The sequence below is a fragment of the Wyeomyia smithii genome, chromosome 2 (assembly GCF_029784165.1).
Source record: "Wyeomyia smithii strain HCP4-BCI-WySm-NY-G18 chromosome 2, ASM2978416v1, whole genome shotgun sequence".
Lineage (NCBI taxonomy): Eukaryota > Metazoa > Arthropoda > Insecta > Diptera > Culicidae > Wyeomyia > Wyeomyia smithii.
The window spans coordinates 266,673,136-266,697,633 of record NC_073695.1 but is presented as its reverse complement, the minus strand read 5'-3'; the positions used below and the strand labels follow the sequence as shown (position 1 = coordinate 266,697,633).

Below are 24,498 nucleotides of genomic sequence, written 5' to 3'. Positions count from 1 at the left end.
AACTTTGAATAACAAACTGCCCTGTTAGACCGCATTCACAAAGACAGTTAGTTCGACTATGCAGAGCTAATATGAAGTCGATTCAATCAATCAGCAGTAACAGAATTTCGACGTCACTCAGTTGCCAAGTTGCAACATGATGCAACACGCAACAGCGAGCAAACGAAATCGCTTGATGTTACAAACCGCAATAAGATACGGGTTAAAACCGTTGCGTGTGTGACAGCACCATCGGTGTTTATTCGCTGGATACAAAAATCAAATGCGAATTGTGGAATAATTCGTCTAAAGAACATAAGGAAATGGTAAACCTGAACTGGAAGGCGTGGCCTATTACGTAGCACCCTTCGGCTATAAAAATGTGTTTCTGGGAAAACTAGCTACATTCATTAGTCGGAAGGTGAACTGGATGGACCGTCCACAACGTTGACAGCAGTAACAGCAGATATCGGCACTCAGCAGTAACAGACCATAGCAGCGGGTCGCGCCTATGGCTGCCTTCAAATTAAACAAATCACTTGCCCTGTGGTTGGTCACCACGTCTCAGGCCTCTGCCAGGCTGAACGCCAACGCGAGTGATCGGGCGAGATTTTTGCGGTACATCAGCCGGCACTTCCTCTAATGGAAAAGTAGGATCATTTTGCTTAGAAGAATATTACTGTCGGTAATATTACAGAGATGCGATCATATCCGATATGGAATTGAACAATTGTTCTTTTGAGGACAAATAAAACACTTAATTTGAAGATCTAATAGCTTTGGGTACCAGTAGCAGTATGGTAACAACCTCAGCGGTAGGTGCAGCCGGTTCTTCCCTAAGGCCGATGTAATAAGAAAGTAAATGGAAGCGGCACGGCGAAACAGTTCGGGTGTTCTTAGACGCGCGTCATTTTTCGTACGATAGCGGCGGTATTAGCGGTAGATGCATTTGCCAACACTTACTCCAGTAAAGCCGTGTCTAATTTTCAATGCGAAAACACCTTTCTATTGTGTTGGCCGTGCGCATTAGGCCTCTGCCAGGCTAAACGCGATAACCGGCGCGAACCGATACGCCGGCCGTAGGTTAATTTACAGCCGTAAGTAGAGCTGTGTAGAAGTATTCTACTTCAATCTTGCGGTCGTGGCTTTGCACACAACCCTCCTGTGATTTTTTTACAACTTTTTTCAAACAAACATAAGCATATTTTTTTAGATGTAAAAAGTACATACTATTTCAAGCATTTCCCAACAAAAAGCGCAAAATCCATTAAATGTCGAATGTTACAATTATGCGATCACAGGCAGTTCACCTCTTCGGACCTTTTAATGCATTTTCGGCCATATTGAACATAACGGAATGATTTTATTTTATTTTTTTCCTCTTGATCATTTCTTGTTTTGATCTTTCGTGGCCTTTAGATGCGTTTTTCTTGATTCTGACATTTTCTGAACTTTTAAAACGTCTTTCGACGATTCTGACCACAACTCAGAATTATTTTTTATTCCAGCATTTTCCGACCTTTGGAAGCGTTTTCTAGGTTTAATTTGGGATAGGCGATTCTAAATTCATTTAGAGATTATTTCAACCGCGGCTCTTTGGAGGCTCAAACGTCGGCTCAGATCACCATCTCGTGGTAGAAACGATTCGTGTCCGGCTGACCAACGTCAAGCATTTCGAAGAGACTGACGAAGTTGTTGCTGAGTACACTCGGAAAGTTTTTGGGGGTTGGTGAACTAATCGGAGACCTGAACGATAAGTGGAGGCACATCTGCGATCATCGGCAATACAGCACGAGATGTGTTGAGTACGACCGTAGGAACCACACGCAACACGTGGTTCGATGCGGATTGTTAAGAGGTGACGGGCGAGAAAACCCGGGCCCGTGCTCGCACGATGGTAACAGGAAATCGTGTAACAGAGTTATCGGGAGGCTAGAGCGGCCGAAAAGAAACTCCATCAATACAAGAAACGCGAAAACTACGAACGATCGTTGCGGAGGCGGAGGTTAAACGGTGAAGAGGATAGAGTCGTCGACAGAAAAAGGAGAGAACTAAAGGAGAATAAACAAGCTGTGGGTCTTTCAAGCTTGAACGAGGCCGGAAAGATTTAAAAAAACACAACACAACTAGAAAGGGCGGCCTTTCAAACGAGGGATTGAGCATTTTTTGCGTGCAACCCATCGGCTCAACTCAAATGTTTGACCAAAGACAAACTTCCAGCGGACTAGTTGGACAAGCTCATTTACCCAGTCTATAAAAAGGGCCATCGACTAATAATTTTCTTGAGGAGCGTTCTGCTCTGTTCTGCGTACAAGGTTCCATAGACTAAGGCCATTGCAGGAAGCCTTCATTGGAGAGTACCAATGCGGTTTCCGAAAAGGGCGATCTAAAGCGGACCAAGTGTTCACCTTGCGTCAAATCCTTGACCAGTGATGGAAATGAGACGAATATGACGCAATCGTCGTTTTATCTTGATCTACACAACTCAGGATGTGTAACAGATTGCGACTAAACCTGAATCCTTTGTTTGTCTCTCCAGGAAGAAAGGATAGCTACAGGAGAATATCACGTCGACTGAGTAGCAGTAGAGGTGCGGTACAGTAAGAGGGAGTGTGGTGGAAGAGACTACTTCAGCTGCGGTTAAGTTGAGCGAGAGTAGGAGAGATACACTGTCATTTACTTTCTTGTTCAACAAAAGAACCTTGATCATTAGTCAAATGAGTATGAATAGATGAGAACTTCATATGCCGAGTTGTGCACATCGAGAACCACGTGTTGTGGTGTACACAACACCGATACATATTTATTCGCATACGACGATGTCAGCGCATCTTAGGCTTGATTTATATGTGCTAAAAATCGCTAGAAGTGATTCGGTTGTTCGACATTTCTGGCGTGCTAAGAAGCGATACCACTTTCTCGATGTTCCTTTGCCTTGCGAATAATATTGATATCAACCGCAGAGCAAAAGAAGAGGCATTAGTGCCATTGAGGAGTGAAGAAGCGAGAATTACCATCAACTCTACCAAATCAAAGACATGGTAACTGGTAGATAGCGTGGAGGTTCGTTGATTATTGGCACTGAGTGAGATTGTGATAGATGGGGTGCCTATGAAGTAGTCGACGAATTTGTGTATCTTGGTACTCTCATGACGTGACATCGATGTTAGGCGACATCCATAAATTACGTTACGCAAAAACAAACCCAATTTGGACTCCCACCCCCCATATGTAACTAAACACCTACTCCCCATAAAAATTACGTAACGTTGCAGAAGGATGTGCTGTTTTTGGACAGTCTCTCCAGATTTTTGGTTATGTAACGCTGAATTCACTTACCCCTATGAGCGTTACGTAATTTATAGATACCGCCTTAACCACGAAGTAGAGAAACGAATAGCAGCTGCAAAAAGGACCTTTTGTGGTTTTCATAGCCAGCTAAGATCCCGCTGCATCTCCAGGACACTGATTCTTCCTGTAGTACTCTACCGCCATGAGTATTGGTCGTGGAGGCCGATCGTAGTACAGGTATGTACCTGATGTCTTCAAGCGTAGGATCCTACGTTCGATACTTGGCGGAAAACTGAAGAATAGAGTGTGGCGCAAGCGCATGAGCCACAAAGTGTAAAAAGCATACAAACATACGGACATTATTAAACTGGTAAAATACGGCAGGCTACGTGATTAATAAGCATTAGCCCAAGATCAAGTGATATGGAGACGTGTTTTGGATTCGGCAGTGGGTTGAAGTAAGTCTTGTTTTAACCTTTCTTATTTCTGTGTTGCCCTTTTCTGACATTTCGAAGCTTTTGTTTTTCAGACTAGAAAGCTCTGGTAAATGTGAAGGTTGCTGTTATCCATGAGTAGATCCTATTGGGAACACTTTATTTCATGCTGGTGCTGATAGCAGGGCTCGAAGCGGTTAGGCAATGCAATAATAGTGACTTTACTGACCAAAATATCAAAAATAGTGACCAAATAGTGACTACGAAGTCATCAAACAGTTAGCATGAAATGCTAATTATTACGTTTTTTTTATAAAAGAGCCAGATTTCAAATGGAACTTTGGTTTGTTTGATTGCTACATTCATATTTTAAAAAGCCAGATTGAACACGAGAAAAATTGCTTTGTCCGCCATTACTGATTTATCTTTCGCGTACCCCCTGAAGGCTTTCGAGTACCCCCAGGGGTACGCGTACCCCAGGTTGAGAACCGCTGACATAGACCATATCGTGTTTTTAAATGGCTTCTTTAATACGAGCATGAGCTTCCAAAAACAATCTGGATTATATAAAAATTTAAAACAAAAATATTTTTATTTATGATGATAATGTACATCATGAATGAAAAAAATTTCACGCTTATCGAAACATACTTTTCCACAGTTCGCCTTTTCTCGTCCTCCTCCTTGCGAAGAATCCTTAGTTCTTTCTCCTGTCCTTCAATTATTTTCAGATTTTTTGATTACTGCTTTTTTCATCCATTTCTTATCACTTAACGGAACTTCTTTTATCTTTTAAAATAATCGGTAACGTTCCGTAGTAAAAAACCGCGAGCTTGCAAATTCATCTGCATCAATAAAACGACGCAAGAACACTTTTGAAACCACGAAAATGCGAGCAGAGATGTCAGATGTTTTTGAAGAGCGTTTTAAACTGTGCGAAAACCCGCAAACTGTTTGAAATCTGAAATAAATTTTATATAAATATTTTTTTTTAGTTGTATAGAAAATTTGATTAACCCTTAAATGCGCAATGTTGCTTTGAAACAACACTACTAAAAACGTTTTAAAATATACGTATTTTAGTATTTTTTAGAAATAAAATTCATTAGAACAACTCTCTAGACTCTAACGAAAAAAACTTAACAGCTGGAAGTACTGTATTTGAATGTTTTGTTTTTATTTTTGGTGTCAAAATCTCGGAAACGAAAAAAAACATGTCGAGATTCCCGAAAATAAATTTTAAAATAAGGTTAGTGGTTAGTGAAAATGTTTGAATTATCAGTAATTATACTAAAAAAGGTCAATTTTAAAGATGCTGTTAACAAAAGTAATTGTTTCGACTTTATTCTGCGATAAAGTCACAGTGTTGTTTAAAAACAACATGATAATATTTGCACATTAAAAAGTAAATCTTTCAATTTTTTTATGCATATTGGTTAGTTTTAGAGCAGTTAACCTGTTGAACAAAGATTTTATGTTTTAAGATGATTTTTTAACATCGTGCGCATTTAAGGGTTAAATTGGTTTATTTTTGTTCTATTTTAGTTTAATGTACGGATTTGTTTATTGCAGCGTAAAGGAATTCTATCTTGGCCTTCTTTTTCATCTAAATATTGGGTTATTTAGAGTGCCTGTATGAGCAGACTTAATCAAAGTCTCCCAGAAACTGTCACTAATTCTGGTTAATTTTAATGGAGTCTCGTGTACACTATTTATTTAAAGAATTCGATGAAGTTTAGTTTTGTTTTAAGCAGTGCTGGGATGTATGTGTACATAAACCACACATACTTGGCCTGCCCTACTTTCATTCCTACTTACACTTTTTTGAAAATTTAATTCGAGCGTAGATTCTGGTCTAAAAGCCTCTTTAACTTACTATATGTCAACGTTTATGGAATTATTATCCCATCAATTTACCTACTGGACAATAACAAAAAACTATGTCACTTCTTTTCATCTGAAATGTTAGTATCATACTTTAGCCTATGGATAGTCCGTCACAGTCGCAGGATCAGTTCAGACACCCTGTTTGTTTCAGCTTCAAAGGTATACTAGACACAATATACTACGTTTTACTGCAGTACTATCGAGGAAAAAGTAGTAAAGTGATTAGTATTTGCAGCAAAAAAAAATACTTTCGTTATGAAATGCTATGCATTTGCCGCATTCCATTAAGTCAATGGGTATGTAACCCCCTTTTAAAATATTACTATTAAGGGGTAATATCTACAAAAAAATTTTTTCTTATAATTTTTTTAAAGGGTTAAATCATGCTAAAACTATCCTAGAATCAAAATCTACATCGCCCAAGTACGGATCTATACTCAAAATTCGTTTGAAACAATTTTTACCGAACAACTTTCATGCTTCAAAATAACATTTTTCGTTTATTTTGGCGATGCTCGTTTTTTTTTTATTTCGAGGCCTTGTAAACTAACAGAAGTTACCTATGATCATTATAGTGATTCAAATTTGAAGTATAAAGGTCGCTGCATTGAGTTTCGACCGTTATAGCGTCTCTACAGCACGTGTTTACTCACAATTTCCCTTTGTTTAATCGATCAGCCGTTCTCGTTGTGTACGTTTTTTGTTTGAGTTTTTCTATACTTTTTACTGTGAGTTATATTCAAAAGTCCTTAAATGCGAGTGACAAGTTTGAGTTTTGCGTGGGATCGGACGGCGAGCAGTAGAACTGAAAAAGTTTACATCCGATTGACTTGAAATTTTAACTGTAGCTTCTTCATTAGATTATCTAGTGAAGTACACACGACTTTGGCGATTGATTAACAACAACAAAAGTTATAAACAATTAGTCGATTTTTTTGTCGAAAAAAAAATTTTTTTTAAGCCGTTGCCATTTTGCGAAGAAAAATTCTAAAAATATACTCATGTGTACTTCACTAGAGACACTTATGTAGATAATGAAAAAAAAATTGTTTTGGTTATAGGTGGCGTTGGACACGACTTCTACTGCTCGCCGCAGAAGAACTTTTAAAAAAAGCAATTCACGACAATTGCTGCACAGCCGCCATTTTGTACAAAAACAGCAATAATTTTTTTTCTATTCTCCAAGAGCTGCTCAATCCAATGATATATTATTTACTGTGTTGGAATTGTCAGCGAAATATCACTTTCAAATGCGATACGTTTTCGCCTCTGAAATTTCTGTCGCTCGTTTCACACGCTGATGAATCCCGATTGAACTTCGAGGTGTGTGAAAACGAACTTGCATGAACTTGATTTGGCGCAACTCACCGATGCGAGGATACGGAAACAATCAGATCGTTTTTTCTTTTTATCTCTGTACATCACATTCGCTCATGATATACCCAGAGCACATATCGTAGATGAAATATCATGAAATGATTCGTGATATTTTTTTTTTTTTTTTTCTTCACATAACATTTATTTGACACGGCACAAATACAATTTAATGTTTAACGGCGCCAATTATATCTGATGACTTAAAAACTAAAGCAAATTTTTTATCCTCGCTGCCGACTACGAGCTGAAATTAAGTCTAACTTAAAACTAGCATGGGATTTCCAATCAGTGTTTTGTTGTTCAATGGTCGTCTGATAATCGTCGAATGGCATGTATGGATTCGTTCTGCTGAGCCACGATGTCGTGAGTTGGGACAGAGGCTCGTAGTCCTTGGGTCCTGGTTCTATTGTGCGGGGTCTGGTTGCTGGTTTTGTGCTTAAGGTTCAAACGTGTTCTTGTCGTTTTGTTGGGTGTAGACGGAGGGGAACGGGACTAGACTGGGGCATGGATGGATTTCAGGAAAACGTATATAAGGGACATGTAGGATAGGTCACGGCTCGCCAAGACATCACGAACAGGAACAGCCGGCTGTCTACCCTCGGCCTGCAGGGAAGCTATCAATTTAGACCTGGCGTCACGGTGTACAGGGCATGACCAAACCACATGCTCTATGTCGTGATAACCTTCACCACAGGCACAGATACCACTTTCCCCGAGCCCAACACGACGGAGGAGCGCGTCAAATCTATAGTGATTGGACATAAGCCGGGACATCACGCAAATGAAATCCCGACCTACATCCAACCCCTTGAACCACGGGTTCGTCGATACTTTGGGGATTATGGAATGTAACCACCTTCCCAATTCCCCTCTGGTCCAAGCATTTTGCCAACTGATGATCGTATTCTGACGTACAAGTGCGAAAAATTCATTAAAGGCAATTGGTCTTTCATAAATATCACCGTTTGTTGCGCCCACCTTAGCCAAAGAGTCCGCTTTCTCATTACCCGGTATCGAGCAGTGAGAAGGGACCCACGCTAAGGTAATCTGAGTAGATTTTTCGGATAAAACACTCAGATGCTCCCGTATTTTCCCCAGGAAATACGGAGAGTGCTTAACATCTTTCATCGATCGGAGAGCCTCAATGGAACTGAGACTGTCCGTAAAGATGAAATAATGGTCCGTGGGCATTTTTTCGATAATCCCTAGGGTGTACTGAATTGCAGCTAATTCTGCGACGTAAACAGAAGCAGGATTATCGAGCTTATGGGAGACGGTTAAATTGTTATTGAAGATACCGAAGCCAGTGGACCCATCAAGAAGTGATCCGTCAGTGTAGTACATATTGTCGCAGTTGATGTTTCGATATTTATTGGAAAAAATTTTAGGGATCTGCTGCACGCGTAAATGATCCGGGATTCCACGAGTTTCTTCTATCATGGATGTATCGAAAAACACAGTAGAATCAGAAGTATTTGATAAGTCGACACGATTTGGAATATTCGAAGAAGGGTTAATATTTTGGGACATGTGATTGAAATACAATGTCATAAAACGGGTTTGAGAATTAAGTTCGATTAACCTTTCAAAATTTTCAATCACGGGACGGTTCAAGACCTCACATTTGATTAGAATACGAGAAGACAGGCTCCAGAAGCGGTTTTTCAATGGTAGTACTCCAGCTAAAACCTCCAAACTCATCGTATGGGTCGACTGCATGCAACCTAAGGCGATACGCAAACAACGATATTGTATTCGCTCCAGTTTGATCAAATGTGTGTTTGCTGCGGAGCGGAAGCAGAAACACCCGTATTCAATAACAGACAATATCGTTGTTTGGTAAAGCCTTATGAGGTCTCCTGGATGGGCTCCCCACCATTGTCCGGTTATTGTACGAAGAAAATTCACTCTTTGTTGACATTTTTTCATCAGATACCTCACGTGACAACCCCAGGTGCCTTTAGAGTCGAACCAGACACCAAGATATTTGTGTACCAAAACCTGAGAAATCGTTTTACCCATTAATTGTGTTTGAAGCTGAGCAGGTTCATGCTTCCTAGAAAAAACTACTATCTCAGTCTTCTCCGGAGAGAATTCGATACCTAGCTGTAAAGCCCAAGCAGACAAATTGTCCAAGGTATCTTGCAATGGTCCTTGCAAATCGGCAGCTTTGGCTCCTGTAACAGAGATTACACTGTCGTCTGCAAGTTGTCTTATCGTGCATGAATTTGCCAGACATTCGTCGATGTCATTTACATAAAAGTTGTAAAGAAGGGGGCTTAAACATGAGCCCTGGGGAAGACCCATGTAGCTAATGCGAAAAGTTGCCAAATCGCCATGCGTAAAATGCATGTGCTTTTCGGACAACAAATTGTGCAAAAAATTGTTCAAAATTGGAGAAAATCCTTGTCGGTGAAGTTTACCCGAAAGAATGTCAATAGAAACGGAATCAAAAGCCCCCTTAATGTCCAAGAACGCAGACGCCATTTGTTCTTTACGAGCATACGCCAGCTGAATATCTGTTGAAAGCAACGCAAGACAATCATTCGTCCCTTTGGCACGGCGGAAGCCAAATTGAGTTTCTGATAGTAGACCATTTGATTCGACCCAGTGGTCTAAACGACGGAGTATCATTTTTTCCATCAATTTCCGGATACAGGATAGCATTGCAATCGGCCTATAAGAGTTGTGATTAGAAGCTGGTTTCCCTGGTTTTTGGATGGCGATCACCTTCACTTGCCTCCAATCCTGCGGTACAATGTTTTGCTCCAGGAACTTATTGAACAAGTTCAACAAGCGCCTCTTGGCATTGCCGGGTAGATTCTTCAACAAGTTGAATTTGATTCTATCTAATCCAGGCGCGTTATTGTTACAGGACAGGAGGGCAACTGAAAATTCTGCCATCGTAAAAGGTGATTCTATCGCGTCGTGGCCCGGAGACGCATCGCGAACAATATTTTGCTCAGGAACAGAGTCCGGACATACTTTCCTGGCAAAATCAAATATCCACCTACTTGAAGACTCCTCGCTTTCGTTGACCGTTACGCGATTCCGCATTCTTCGGGCTGTGTTCCAAAGAGTGCTCATCGATGTCTCCCTCGACGTCTCGTTCACGAACCGACGCCAATATCCACGTTTCTTTGCTTTAGCCAAGCTTTTAAGCTTGGTATCAAGCTCCGAATACCGTAAATAGTCGCCAGGTATACCTCCCGTCTGGTAGGCCTTAAACGCGTCGGATCTTTGCGTGTAGACATCGGAGCACTCTTGGTCCCACCACGGAGTGGGAGGCCGTTCTTTGATCGTTACGCCGGGATATTTCTTCGTTTGGGCTTGCAACGCGGCGTCGAGAATCAAGCCCGCGAGGAGGTTGTATTCTTCAAGTGGTGAATGATGTTGAATCGACTCGACCGCTTTTGAAATCATTTCCTCGTATAACTTCCAATCGACATTTCGTGTGAGGTCATACGGAATGTCAATTGGTCGCATGCGAGTTGACCCGTTAGTAAATGAAATAAGAATAGGCAGATGGTCGCTACCGTGAGGATCGAGGATTACCTTCCATGTGCAATCCAACCGTAGCGACGTCGAACATAAGGATAGATCCAAAGCGCTTGGGCGCGCTGGAGGTTTCGGGATACGTGTCATTTCACCGTTGTTTAAAATAGTCATGTCGAAGTCATCGCAAAAGTTATAGATTAAAGAGGAGCGGTTATCATTGTATGGGGAACCCCAAGCCACGCCATGAGAGTTGAAGTCTCCCAAAATCAAACGTGGCGAGGGAAGAAGTTCTATTAAATCAAAGAGCAGCCGTTGCCCAACCTGTGCTCTGGGGGGAATATATATTGAGGCAATACAAAGCTCTTTACCTTGTATTGTCATTTGACATGCGACAACTTCGATGCCTGGAATCGAGGGGAGGTTAATACGATAGAAAGAATAGCACTTTTTAATCCCTAGAAGTACTCCTCCATATGGGGTGTCTCGATCAAGGCGAATAATATTGAAATCATGGAAGTTGAGATCAATATTTGAAGTAAGCCAAGTTTCACAAAGGGAAAATGCATCGCATTTGTTTTTATTTATCAAAACTTTAAACGAATCAATTTTTGGTAAAATACTTCTACAATTCCACTGTAAGACAGAGATAGAATCCTTCATATACGCAGTTGAATTAGGCATCGAAGGATACAATCGCTGCAAGGAGAGGCCATTGGGCAGTCAACTGCTTCAAAAATGATCTAACTGTTGGGAGGAATGCTGTAAGAAAAATTTTAATTGGATCGGGTACATTGAAAGTTTCAAAAATCCAGTCCACAATGTCAGAAAATTTCACTAATCCAGAGTTTGTTTCATCAACTGGGAGTGTAAAAGGAGCAACTGGGGTTTTAGATGTTCCTGGCAGTGCTGGGAACTCCTTCTGGGACTTTAAATTTGCCAGCCCAGGAGGAGTTTGCTTCGGTTTTTCCGCAGCACTGTTTGGTTTGTTTGTAACTTTCATTTCACTTTGAGAAATCTTAGGACCTTTTCTGGGAAGTTTAGGAGAGGAAATATTTTTCCTCTTTCTAGACTCCCCAGGATTGGCGTAAGACGCTCCCGCTGGTGAATCGTCAGAATCGGTTTCATCAGAGGACAACAGATCGAAGGGGTTCGAAGTAACGGGAGAAGTGGTAACGGTCTTCTTCAGCATGTCAGCGTAGGAACGCTTTGAACGCTCTTTGAGAGACCGTTTTATTTTATCCCTGCGCTGCATGTACACCGCACATGTCGAGAGCTCATGCAGATTTTCTCCGCAGTGAATACACTTTTCAGCGTTAACACTGCAAGAATCTTCCGCATGAGACTCCCCACACTTGCCACAACGTGCCTTATTGCAGCAGTAGGCGGCTGTATGGCCTAACTGCTTGCAATTCAGGCAGTTCATGACGCGGGGCACGTAGAGCCTCACAGGGAGACGAACCCGGTGGATCGAGACGTGGCTTGGTAGTGCAGACCCGGCGAACGTAACTCGAAACGAGTCTGACGGAGTGTATACTGTTTTGCCACCGATGATCGATGCTGACCGCAATTGCTTGCAGTCGAGCACCTTTACTTCGGGACACGTTTTGTTCTTAAAGCACCCTTTGGCACTTTGCAGTATACACTCGACGGACAGACTCGAATCGGTTATGACACCGTCGATCTCCACGTCTCGTGCGGGTATGTAAACGCGATACTCGCGTGTGAAGAGCTCAGAGCAAGCTATATCGTTGGCCTCTTTCAGGTTACCGACCACGACACGGAGCTTGTTAGGCCGGACCTTGGAAATTTCGGTCACGCCCTTGTACTCCTTCGTCAGGTCTTTAGAAATCTGCAAGAGGTTCAACTTTTTCGATTTCGGTCCTGCCTTTGGCCGAAAATAAACAGTATAGCTGCCCTGGGCTCCGTCTGGGTAAAGCCTGGGGCGAGGGGGGACTGAAGAATGAACAGGGGAGGGGGTAACAGAAGGGTCAGGGTCAGAGGGGTTCGGGGATGGTGGCGCGGGAGGCGAGGGATCTACATCCATTGCGCTAAGTCTAGCGCACTAGCGCTGACAAGAACACGTACCTTTTTATTTCTCCCTTCCAGTAAGGTTGGTTGTCCGATCGTTCGAAGTAGCAGCCGTTACAGCCAGCAGCACCAATACAGCAGCACCAATACAGCAGCACCAAACAGCCACCAGCAGCGAGCCAGGTGTGAGATCACTCCACACAGCGATACAACTCGCTGACACTGATGGCTTCTTCTTTTTCCTCGTTTGTGTCTCGTCCACTGCTGTAGCACAATCCAGCCAGCAGCCAAATCGGCTTGCGCACCAGCTGGCAGTCACGATGCGAAACAGTTGCACAAAGGCACGACCTTGAACCCGGATTTATTTCACTCGACCAGGCAAACAATGCCAACACTTGTTCACACGTCTTTTGTTTTATACTCTATCGGACCGATCACCAAACACGTCCAGTACTGATGCGTGTTCGGCACAGAATGATTCGTGATATTGGTCGACGAAATATCGATCTTTACTCGCTCTTCAGCCAGATGGCTGATTATACATGTCATTTACGACAAGTGCAATGAAGGTGAAGGTGGTTCTAATGTAGGGCTTTCTAGTCATTGCATATGACAGCCTAAGCAGGTAGCGAATTTCTTCATTCCACTGCATCAGGGCAAATCTGTCGAGGAATAAAGAAACGACACTGCGATTTACGACGCAAGTAAGAAAAAGATTCCAAATAATTGTTTACGAATTAAGCACGTTCGGTGCTAGGTTGAAGCTGACAAATTTCACAATGCACTTTGGGCATCACGCCAGGTCAATACTGAGTCAAGATCGAGCGAAAAAAGAATGGTTTTGAAAGCAATTAGGTTGTTTTCAGGTCAAAACGAGGTGAGTTGGTAGAATAAACACGGCTCATTTTTGAGAAGCTATTTTGAAAATGCTATTTTTGGAATTATTTAATCAATGGTGTCAAATGTGCATATAGTAATAAAAGTTCGAAAGTAATTTTTGTTCGCTGGAATAGGGTTAATTATCTAACAAACAGATGAAAAGAATAAATGTATTTTTCTAGCAAAGCATGCATATGCTATAACAACAGCAGCTAAAAAAGGTTAATGAAACGCACGGCAATTCAATGGCATGAGTTATCATTCTTTTCTACAACTTTTTCGATTTTAAACCGTTTACATTGATTTCGGTTATCATCGATCCCTCAAAAACTCGCATCCAATTGCTGTCACAGCCGTAAATGCACGTCGAGTCTGTAAGACTTCCAAATAACTACTAACAAAATTCTCACCCGAGCCGCTCGGGCTGGGCGGTTGAGTGAAACGAAAAATATCAAAACCGAATACCGATTCCGGAATTTACGCGGATTTCGGAATTTACGCGGTTTTTTTTTGCGCGGATTTCGGTTCCTCTTCACTCGGATTGCATAATTTACGCAGGTTTTTTTACGCGGATTCCAGAATTTACGCGGTTTTTTTACGCGGATTCCGGAGTTTACGCGGATTCCGGAATTTACGCGGTTTTTTTCACGCGGCACGTATCCCCCGCGTAAAAAGCGACTTTAGTGTATCAATATGAGTTCGCGCGTTCGTTGGTATAGGGTGAATTAACCTATAGTGGACCACTTTATTTTATTAACCTATAGTGGACCACCTGCCGGATTAACTGCATTTCTCTTAACATAAATCGAAACTCATAAATGTGTGTGATGCAGATTGACTGGTTGAGTTGTTTCTCATTAAAATTTGGTTGAAAATCCCTCGAGTTTTCGTATAATTTCATTTAATCTGGCTGGTGGTCCACTATAGGAAAGGGGTCCACTATAGGTTAATTTACCCTAGGCTACCTATTCTCAACGGAGAAAAAGCACGAAGGCAACACGATGTTCGAATCTCGAGTACGTTCCGCTCGCATGTGAGATGGAGACAAAAATATCCTCTACGATGCCAGCTGAAACTGATTCTCGTATGGTGTTTTCATGAACTTTTATATCGAATATCCTTGATGATCTTCTTGTGCGAAGTTCTCCGGCGATTTTTCTTTGCATTGAGTGGTGAGTGAACTTTTTTTATCATGATTATTCCAACACTGATTATTTATATACCTTACATCTCAAATGTCCTTTTAAAAAACATGAAAAAAGCCTTGTTTTTTTGAGCATTTGGTGGATATTACTATTTGGTGGATATTACTAATGATGGATGTGAAGGTGTCCAGGAACGGTTCAGGTCCAAAAAACTTCTATGCAGACATGTTCATTTCCCTCCATTCCGCTGTGATACCTTCCTTAAGTAGCATATTTTTGTTGAGACGAGAAAGTCCCCTGAGTTTTGCAATGCACTCTCCGACTAGCCTGGAAACACATGTGATAGACTGTAGGAATGCCAACTGTGCAGCCTGCCTGCCTGAGAACATTCCGATTTTGGCATGTCTATAGTTGCGCTTCGGGCATACCATAGCACAGATGAAATTGCGTATACCTCTACTTGAAAGATGGTTGGCCACTTATCCTTATTGATCCCATTGGTATGCCCCATAGAGGGGTAAAAAAGGTCGTTGGACCTCTCAAGAAGAAAGATTCGAGAATAGAGTTTGTCATAAACTCTGTCAAAAACGAAGTACATGGTGGCTGGAGGAGAGCGTGGTTATTGATGTGGAAACATTTGGAGTATTCGACGAGTATATCTACCTAGCAACATTTGTGACGTGCGACAATAGGTTTAGCCGTGAAAAAAGGGTAATGAATTGTGTAACAAGCTGGGATTCCGCATCCTGCAAACCCGTACAAAGCTCGCACTCTAAAAATCACTGATTCTCGCGGTGACTCTTAATTGCCATAAAGCAGTGGTTCCCAAATGGGGGTTCGCGGCCGGCAAGATGATCGTGGAGCTCTTGGTAAATTTGACTGGCAATTGAATTTTCTTCCTAGATACCTCTGTAAAAGTGAATTTCCAACTCTTCTGTGTATTAGGACCAAGATGTGAAACAAATTAGACTTGCAGATTGACTTGAAACTGAAAAACGCAGCCTCGTACTGCAAAACTTGTATTTGAAATTATTTTAGGGGGGCCGCGAAGCACTCTGTACTTCGCGGAGGGGGCCGCGGAGCTCTTTGTGTTTGGCGAAAGGAGCCGCGGAGCCAAAAAGGTTGGAAACCACTGCCATAAAGCATAGACACTGAAACAGGATGTCGAAAACCTGAAAAATCAGGGAATGTCAGGAAATTCGTTTTTCTATCAGGGAAGCCAAGCTGCCAAAACTGATTTTCTCGGTTTCATATCGATTGAATACATTTTCCACTGGGATTACAGAGTTGCGTTCATCTACGTTGCACTTTTTTGTGCCAAACGCTGAAAAATATCAGGGAAAATCAGGGAATTTGGTTTTAAAATTTTTTCGCCACCCTGCTGAGAGAAACAGATTGGTGAGCTTCCGGTGTTTTTGAAGGAAGAATCCTTCGTTCAATTCTTGGTGAAAAACTGAAAAATGATGTTTAGCGGAGACTTAAGAATTATGTAGTATACCAAGTACGGAGAAACGACTAACACAAGCTATATTTAACAGGAAACTCGATAGAGGCCGTCGACTAAACCCCGTATTCGTTGGATGTGTGCTCTGTGCTGTAGACGAGGATCAATTTGGGATCATTGCCTCGCGAAATGTTCTTCGAAAATTCTGAGCGAAATGTGGGGTTTTATTTAATTTTTGCCGTTCCTCAAAAACGTTTTCGAGGATTCCGATCTCAATCTGTTATTATGTCTTGTCCAGGGCCGGCGGTTGATGTGGGTAGTATGGGTAGTAGTACCCACTCGGAAATTATCTCTGTGGGTACTTACCCACACGGAATTGTCGGACAAAACCAAAAAAATGTGATGTTTCCTATGTTCGACAATTTCTGGAATATCGTTGAGCAGGAGGTTATAAAGCTACAGATTTACATACAGTTTCTGAGGAAAAAGGATTTTTTTCAATCGTTTCCGAATTCGTTTGTTTTCTCTGATTAGTCATGACAATACCAGGCTTGTTATAACGAAAAAAAATTTTTGGTGATTTGCGCCGAATCAAAAAATATAAAAAACAGCAATTGTTTAGAATCGGCTCAATCACATGGCGATTCAACATTCATTTCCAGCTTCTCCAAAATGGAGACTGTTTTCGGGAAGACAAAACATTCGAGCCCTACTACTGAACGAAATTCGAAGGTATCAGTAGCACCCCCCCCCCACCCCTGGCTATGCCTGTCACCTATGAACACCCCTCCCCTTTACTACCCACTCGGGAAAATAGTGTGACGCCGGCCCCGGTCTTGTCTTACTCTGAAGACCAAGTATCGAGTGTTCCAGGCGATTCTAAGCCAAATTTGAAATCATTTTCCAAACACGTTTTTACCCTTTAGAAGCGTAATTTTCCGAATTTAGTTCAGTTTTTATTACATTCAAAACTTGCAAACTAGCAAACTGAGCATTTTTCACAGATGGAGAGATTTTTTTCACCCATGAGTTACATTCTAAAAGGGCATATGCCTTTTGGCATAGGTTTGATTCGAAGCATTGTAGCCCAGAAACCGTTGGTTGTATAGAAAAACTGTCTAAGAATGAGTTGTAGGGAATTAAAAATGCACCATAAAAAAATATACACTGTACAAAAAAAAAATTTTGACCAAAAAAATTTAAAATAAACATTAAATTTCAATTTAAAAAAAAAAAGAGTTGAATTTTTTTTTTATTTTTTTCATGGAAACTTGACGTTAATACGCAACTTTTAAAAAAAGTCCAGGATGGAGAAATGAAAAATAATTTTTTTATGGTAGATTATTTTTTTTATAAAAATTCTAATTCAAACATTTTTCAAAATATTTGTATTCTGATGATTTTAAAAGATGCAGAGAGTCATTTTGAATCAAAAAGCTCTTGGTAGTAAACATTCTAAAAGCATCGGTTTTCGAGTTATTTTAAATTTAAGCTCGAAAAATTATTAATATTTCGGAGAATACACGTTTTTCTTATTTTTGTCCATGGTTCTCCAGCAAAAACCATACGTTCATTGGAATGCTTGATCAAAAATATACAATTCATTCTTTGACAACAAAACGATTGGATAAATAAATCAAGCGCTAAACCTTAGCCTACCTACACGTTCCCCCTTGCCGAATGTTTTATAAAAAAAAATGTTTGTCGTGCAACACTACCTACTTGTTTACTAATAATAACTGTTTGTAAAGTACGCAACCAATAACTACTGGGTTACCTATAATATCTGTTTTCGTATATAAAAACGATTGCACTACTCCAGATGTGTTAGTAACAGTTTGCATTTTGTGAAGATGAATAAAGTGAAAATGGAATACACCAAGCCCAAATGCTGTGAACCCTTTCCTGATCATCGGTGCTCATCAAGCTTACGCAAATTAAACGAAAACGTTATTGCAAAATTAAAAATATTGAACAGTCAAGCTCATTTTAATACGTCTTTATCAATTCGTGATTCGTGTAGTTATTGGAATGATAGTCAAGCCACCATTCATCCCTTCGTTGTTTACTATTCAGAATCTGGATCACTTAAGAATATCAGCTTCATCATAATATCGGAAGTACTCCATCATGATACTGTTGCGGTTCAGGTGTTCATTGCCAAATTAATGAGTTTTTTGAAAACAACAATTGAGTTGAAGAAAGCGATATTAATGTCTGATGGAGCTGCCTCACAATATAAAAATAGAAAAAACTTTGCAAGTCTGTGCAAGTTCAAAACAAAATATAACGTCGATGCAGAGTGGCATTTTTGCGACTTCTCATGGTAAAGGCCCATGCGATACAATTAGTGGCATATTAAAACGAATGGCAAGAAATGCAAGTTTAACTAAAGAACATGAACATCCCATTACAAGCGCAAAAGAATTGTATGATTAATCTAATCAGAAAAGTAATAAAAATTCATCAAAAATGTCATTTAGTTGGGTATCATATGAAGAATATGAACAAGGAGTAACAGAATGGAGCAATATTTTCAAAAAATCTATAATAATAGCTGCCACACAAAAGTATTACTCTTTTGTTCCGATTTCAGAAAATAAGATACAAACGAAGCTGTTTTCAAAAGATGACGAATCATTTACTTATGATGTATATCAAATATAAGGTGAAACTAGTTCTGTAAAGTATCTATGTCATAAAAAAATATGTTCCTAAGATAATAAAACTCGAAAATAAATATTTGATTCTCATATATATTTATATCACTTAGAACATTAAACTCTTTTCTTGAGAACCGTTCGTTCAATCGTTTTGTTGTCAAAGAATGAATTTTATATTTTTGATCAAGCATTCCAATGAACGTATGGTTTTTGCTGGAGAACCATGGACAAATTAAGAAAAAACGTGTATTTTCCTAAATAATTATAATTTTTCGAGCTTAAATTAGAAATAACTCGAAAAGCAATGCCTTTAGAATGTTTACTACCAAGAGCTTTTTGATTCAAAATGACTCTCTGCATCTTTTAAAATCATCAGAATACAAATATTTTGAAAAATGTTTGAATTAGAATTTTCATAAGAAAAATTAATCTACCATAAAAAAATTATTTTTCATTTCTCCATCCTGGACTTTTTTTTAAAAGTTGCGTATTAACGTCAAGTGTCTTTAAAAAAAAATAAAAAAAATCAACTCTTTTTTTTTAATTGAAATTCAATGTTTTTTTTTAATTTTTGTTGGTCAAAAAAAAATTTTTTGTACAGTGGATATTTTTTTATGATGCATTTTTGATTCGCTACAACTCATTTTCAGACAGTTTTTCTATACAACCAACGGTTTCTGGGCTACAATGCCTCGGATAAAACCTATGCCAAAAGGCATACGCCCTTTTAGAATGTAACTCATGGGTGTAAAAAATCTTTCCACTTGTGAAAAATGCTCAGTTTGCTAAGCCAAATACGTGTGCAAAGTTTCATTCAAATCAGAAATGGTCGATTAAATTTTCGCGTATTTCCAGGCGATTTGAAATGATTTTGCTCTAATGCAAGCCGTAAATTCACGCTTCAGGTGAATTGCGGTGCTCTTGAAGTATTTCAAACGTTCTACAGGAAAAAAAGGCATTTATATTTAAGACAGTCTGTTAAGACAGTGCCGAAGTCTGTAAAACTTTGAACAATGTTGTGTCATTCTATAAAAAACGTCGTTATGATCTGTTTTGATTATAGTGAAATCAAATGACTAAAATTCAAACGCGCCTGCCGCATTAGATATGGCAAATACCTATGTGGCTGCATTCTATAAATATTCGCATATAAATATCACGAAACCACCTTCATATTTATGCCAAAAATCTTATATTTCATTGGCTTGAAAAAAAAACAAATTTTCACCGAAACCAAACCGTCCACGTGTTTGTGCGTGAAATGCGCAGAAGGTGGAGACATTTCTGCGCAAGTGGTAGACTGTATGTCTGTCTCAATATAGCGCGGAGTTTTGGAACTCGTCGTGATGTCTATTTCTCTACTCTAGTGTATCCGTTCTAAATTGATCGCAAACGAGTCTATTTTAGGTCGCCCTCCTTCGTGGTGCCGCTTACGCTAATCTTGATCTTGAGAACAAGATCAGCTAGTTTATTACTAGTATTCAGCCGCTGAAAGGTCATGGATGCGAGTTTATAACTTATGCTTTCGAGATAATTAAAAAAAAACTGTAAGACCAATTTTTCACATTTTTTTTTTCGTCAATTGCATACAATTTGAATGTAAAGGCCTAACAATAGAAGAGCAATAAACCAAAACTAGCCAGTGATAAATAAACACATCCAAAGACAGTCTAGAGCCATTTGCTAACCCACTTGCCGACTGACGGTAAAAAGAAAACACTCAAAATATGGTGTTCTGTTAATATTTTCCTTAGATTTCACTATGCCAAAACGGAATTTTTACGTTTACCTAACTATACCAAACTAAAAACCAAACGCGTAGCCAAACTCTAGCGTAGGTACATAGATGATCTCATCTGCCCAGGCAGCGCACATAGGCAATATTGTTTTCCACTCCATATACAGCCTACCTGCCTGCGGTACGAATCTTGAAGTGCTCTCTTGTTTTAATGTTGAACACGGAATTAAATCTGATTACTACAGCGGAGCACTCAGGTGTGCACAAAAAACAGCATATCACACAGGGAACAGTCGATCATATAGCAAAAAGAAAAGTGAAAATTCGCGGCCGTTAGCTCTTGGAACAAAGCGCACCAAAAGCCGAATGAAGAGAAGAGAAAAAAAAGAACTAATAACAGCAACTTGTCCATTTTTGAAACGCAGGTTGTTTTTTCGTTTCTGTCAAAATATTTGCTAGAAATGAAAGTTTTTTATGTTTTTTATGATAGATACTTTTTACATTGGCGTTGAATAATGTAGGGCTTTAGATATTTTCGCTAGAATTAACCAACAAGACTTACCGAATTGCTACCCTGCAGACTTCGGTTCCTGCTGACGCTTCTGGCTCGACCAACGGAACCGATCGGTGACGGAATTTTACTCGGACTCATGGGCGGTTTCGCTGTATTTGGTGCGGTGTACTGCCGAATGCTGCCACGGCGCGTAAACTCGTTGTAACCCACTTCGGCGCCACAGGCTTGCTTAAGCGATGGGTCACTGCTGCTGCTGCTGGTGTGATTCAACAATCGCTCCAACTGCTTCCGGTGCAAATGCTGCCGGTCCAAATTATCCCCAAACTCGTCGTACTTTTTGGCGTCATAGTAGTCACTCTTAGTCATATCGATATCGAAATCGTACCCAAACTGGTTTCGATTATCACAATTAAAACTTCGCGTCATTTGAGTGTCTACATTCACGTTGCTGCAGTTGGGCGTTGGCTTCTTAGAATATTCTCGTGCGTTTTTAGCCCATTCCTGAATCCAGTCTTTTTTACTTACGACCGAGCTGATAGCGGAAGCATCCGAATTCGTCTGATGTCGTGTGCTGTCCTGGTGGGCATTGTAGTCGGACAACACATTCGCTTTCTCCGAATCGGTGTAACAATTTAGAATTTTATCCTCTTTTGTTTTGTGGATGTTAAGTTTTGCCACTCCTTGGACGTATTCAGAACTATCAATGTGCGACTTTGTCAAACTGTTTCGCCTAAGTACTAGCGGCTGATTTTGCAAGGTTGGCTTAATACTTAGTATGCCACTAGTTGTTACCGAAGTGAAAGTACCCTGGTCGGGCGAATTCATGTGCTGTGTCTGTATGTTCTTATCGGGGGATTTCGATCTATGGGTTATATTTTTCATTCTCGACTTAATTTTCTCAAGATATGATTGTTTCGATTTTACTGGAGGTGCACAGGTTGGCTCGTGGAAAAAGGCAACCTCAAGAATGTTATTCTTACGTCGTTCGTTCATTTTACCGGAGCTAGGGCGCTCTAAGTCTATAACTTCCAATTCTTCTTGAAAGCATGTTGGCCGCTTAGGAGGATTTACTATACTAGGTCCCGATGTGAAAAGCACATTCGACTCTTGTGAAACTGTTGGCATTCGATCTATGTTCATCCGTTCTTTTTGTTCTTCGGTATAATTATCTCCATCCAAAGTGTACGTTCCGGCTTCACTCACGCTATCGTCGTTATCTTCGGTTTTAAAGTTCTCCAACGGTGGCCCGATACAATGTAAACCTATCGAAGAATCCAAACTTTCGGCGTTAAACTCGGAACTAGAACAGGAATCTTTCATCGCGTTCTGCTGCTCGAAAGCCGTCTGTAACGCAGCTGACTTCGGTAAAAATTTGCCAGCATTTCGCATCTGTCTTGTCGGATCCCTCACGGCGTTTTCCGTCATACTTGTTCGTGGACTCCAGCTGTGCCGTTTACCAGCAGATTCTTTCATCGCTTTGCTCTTATCTCGAAGCTTTACTTCTGTATTAGAATTATCCGACGTTGTGAACTTATTCCTACGCGGAAGATTAACACTCTGGGGAGTTTTCATTTTGCCCGCAGCTGTGACAGAATCTCCTTCCAACTTTGACAGAGAAACACCTCTCTTGTGGCGGTTCTGGAAGCGTTCGAGCATTTTCTCATGCCGCTGGGTATCCACTGATTTACGACCATCGCCGAAATCAATCGTAAAAGCTAATGCGTTTCGTACTTCTAAATCTTCACTCGCACTCCGTTCGTTCCTTTTAATTTCATGCATCGACACACTTTTATTAACACTGCCCTCCCCAGTTCTACTAGTTAAACAACAGTTATCTTGCAACATTTTCTTCCTATCCAGACATTCCTGTGCCACTGTTGGACAACCTGTTTCATCGGTGTCCAACGGGGAACTATCACTTTTCTTAGAATTTTCCGGACTCAAATCGCCCTTCTCCGGCTCCACTTCACAGTCCATAGCTGATTTTCTCGCTGAATTGGTGGCTTCTATATTGCACTGCGGCTTCCCCACGGAATCCATTCCACACATCAAAATTGATGTACTGTTATTTGCGTATAACATTCCATTATACAAAATTTTCTCATATTGATGAATGATGTTGAAGCTGATGTCATTATTTTTTGTTTCGTACCCATGTAACTTGCGCTCTCTTTTTCACTACATTGTCTAGTGTGCAGGTCGACAGCAAAACTCTTACATATACAATCTGCTCCGCACGATATCCTCGTCATCCATTGTTTCAACCTCGAGCAAATTTTCGCTTTATTTTTGGCACCTTCTGATCGTGAGCACCGTCACCTTCAATTCACAAAGAAACACGAACACACCAGTAATATGTAGAATTTCTTGACCTCAACTTTTTTTTCTCCACTAACAAGAGTTTAGCGAAGGATTACCACATATAAACACTACAATTTCGACGCTGCGACTGAGCACTTTTGAGCGAATTCACCTCATTTTACACCCGCTTCCACTTGTTATCTGCAACGATCAAGCTATGGACGATGAATGGCAATAAAGTGATCTTCAAAAGATACACTTTTCAATGGATGGTTCGTTTCTCAATTTCCATTTTCGTCTTCCTCCTCCTTGAACTACAATCACACACAAGCCTGTCGTTTTCGTCTTGTCAGTGAGTGTCATATATGAAACGTCAGCTGACCACTTCAACCAGTGTTGTCAGCAAGTTGCGATGTTTTTCTCATTTTAAAACATCGCTTTCAACTGAACAAGAGAAAAAGGTTGCAGTATCGAAATGCGAGCAATGTGTAAATCGCTTAAGAACCAGATCAAAATCAATCAAATTTTAGACGCGAGCTTGCTCACTTTTACATGGAGTGTTCAATCATTTATTCCAATCTGTCACAAGCAATATGTCAAAATATGAATTTTTGTCAAAAAAAACGTATATCATAAGTATGTGCTTCAATATTCTACGTGTGACATACAAAATACAAAAATACTGTACTTGAGTTTGTAATTCATATTTAAGGAAGCAGCAATTTATCCAAAAAGTAGCAGTACTGTTTAGCAAGCCAACTAATCTACATTGTTGTTGAAAATTAGTTTTTAGCTTCATCATTGTTTTAAAAATAAGTTCGACATAATTTGAATATTTTGTTTCCTGATACATTGGTATATGAAGTTACCGAAATTAATTCCCCAAAAAAGATCTCCCAGATTACCCCCTGATTCTCAAATAGTTCTAAATTCAGGAACGTTCGGGAACATTCTACAACAAACATTATTTCTGAATTTAAATAACATCAAGTTAAATAACGCTCCTTTAATAAAACATTAGATAAATAACAAACAACAAATATATGTCAAAACAAACTATAGATATATAATGGCGTGACTTCGGGAACATATGCCTCAAAGCGGTCAAAGTTTCAAGCAGACAGACATCCAAGCTGACTTCCAAACTTGTGTAAAGTTTTGAGTACTAGCAATACGTAACCAGATAGCGCTACTAGTGACGCCAGTTTCGTGCACCAGCGAAAAAATTTATTGTAGCAATAAGGTCACCATGCGACGCTGTATACAAACGGTTCATGACACATTTATCTTTGAAAATTTACAGAGAATTTTCGTTCAATG

General features: G+C 40.2%; 1 protein-coding gene across 2 annotated transcripts in view; it reads right to left on the bottom strand.

Annotated features, from left to right (window-relative positions):
* Positions 1–23,518, bottom strand: part of LOC129723000 (uncharacterized) — a 30,548-nt gene extending 7,030 nt beyond the window's left edge. For both annotated transcript variants that reach the window (XM_055676914.1, XM_055676915.1), the window contains exon 1: positions 20,926–23,518. In XM_055676914.1, coding sequence (XP_055532889.1) covers positions 20,926–22,959 — 2,034 coding nt within the window. In that variant the 5' untranslated portion in view covers positions 22,960–23,518. The remainder of the gene's footprint in view (positions 1–20,925) is intronic.
* Between the last annotated feature and the right edge of the window lie 980 nt (positions 23,519–24,498).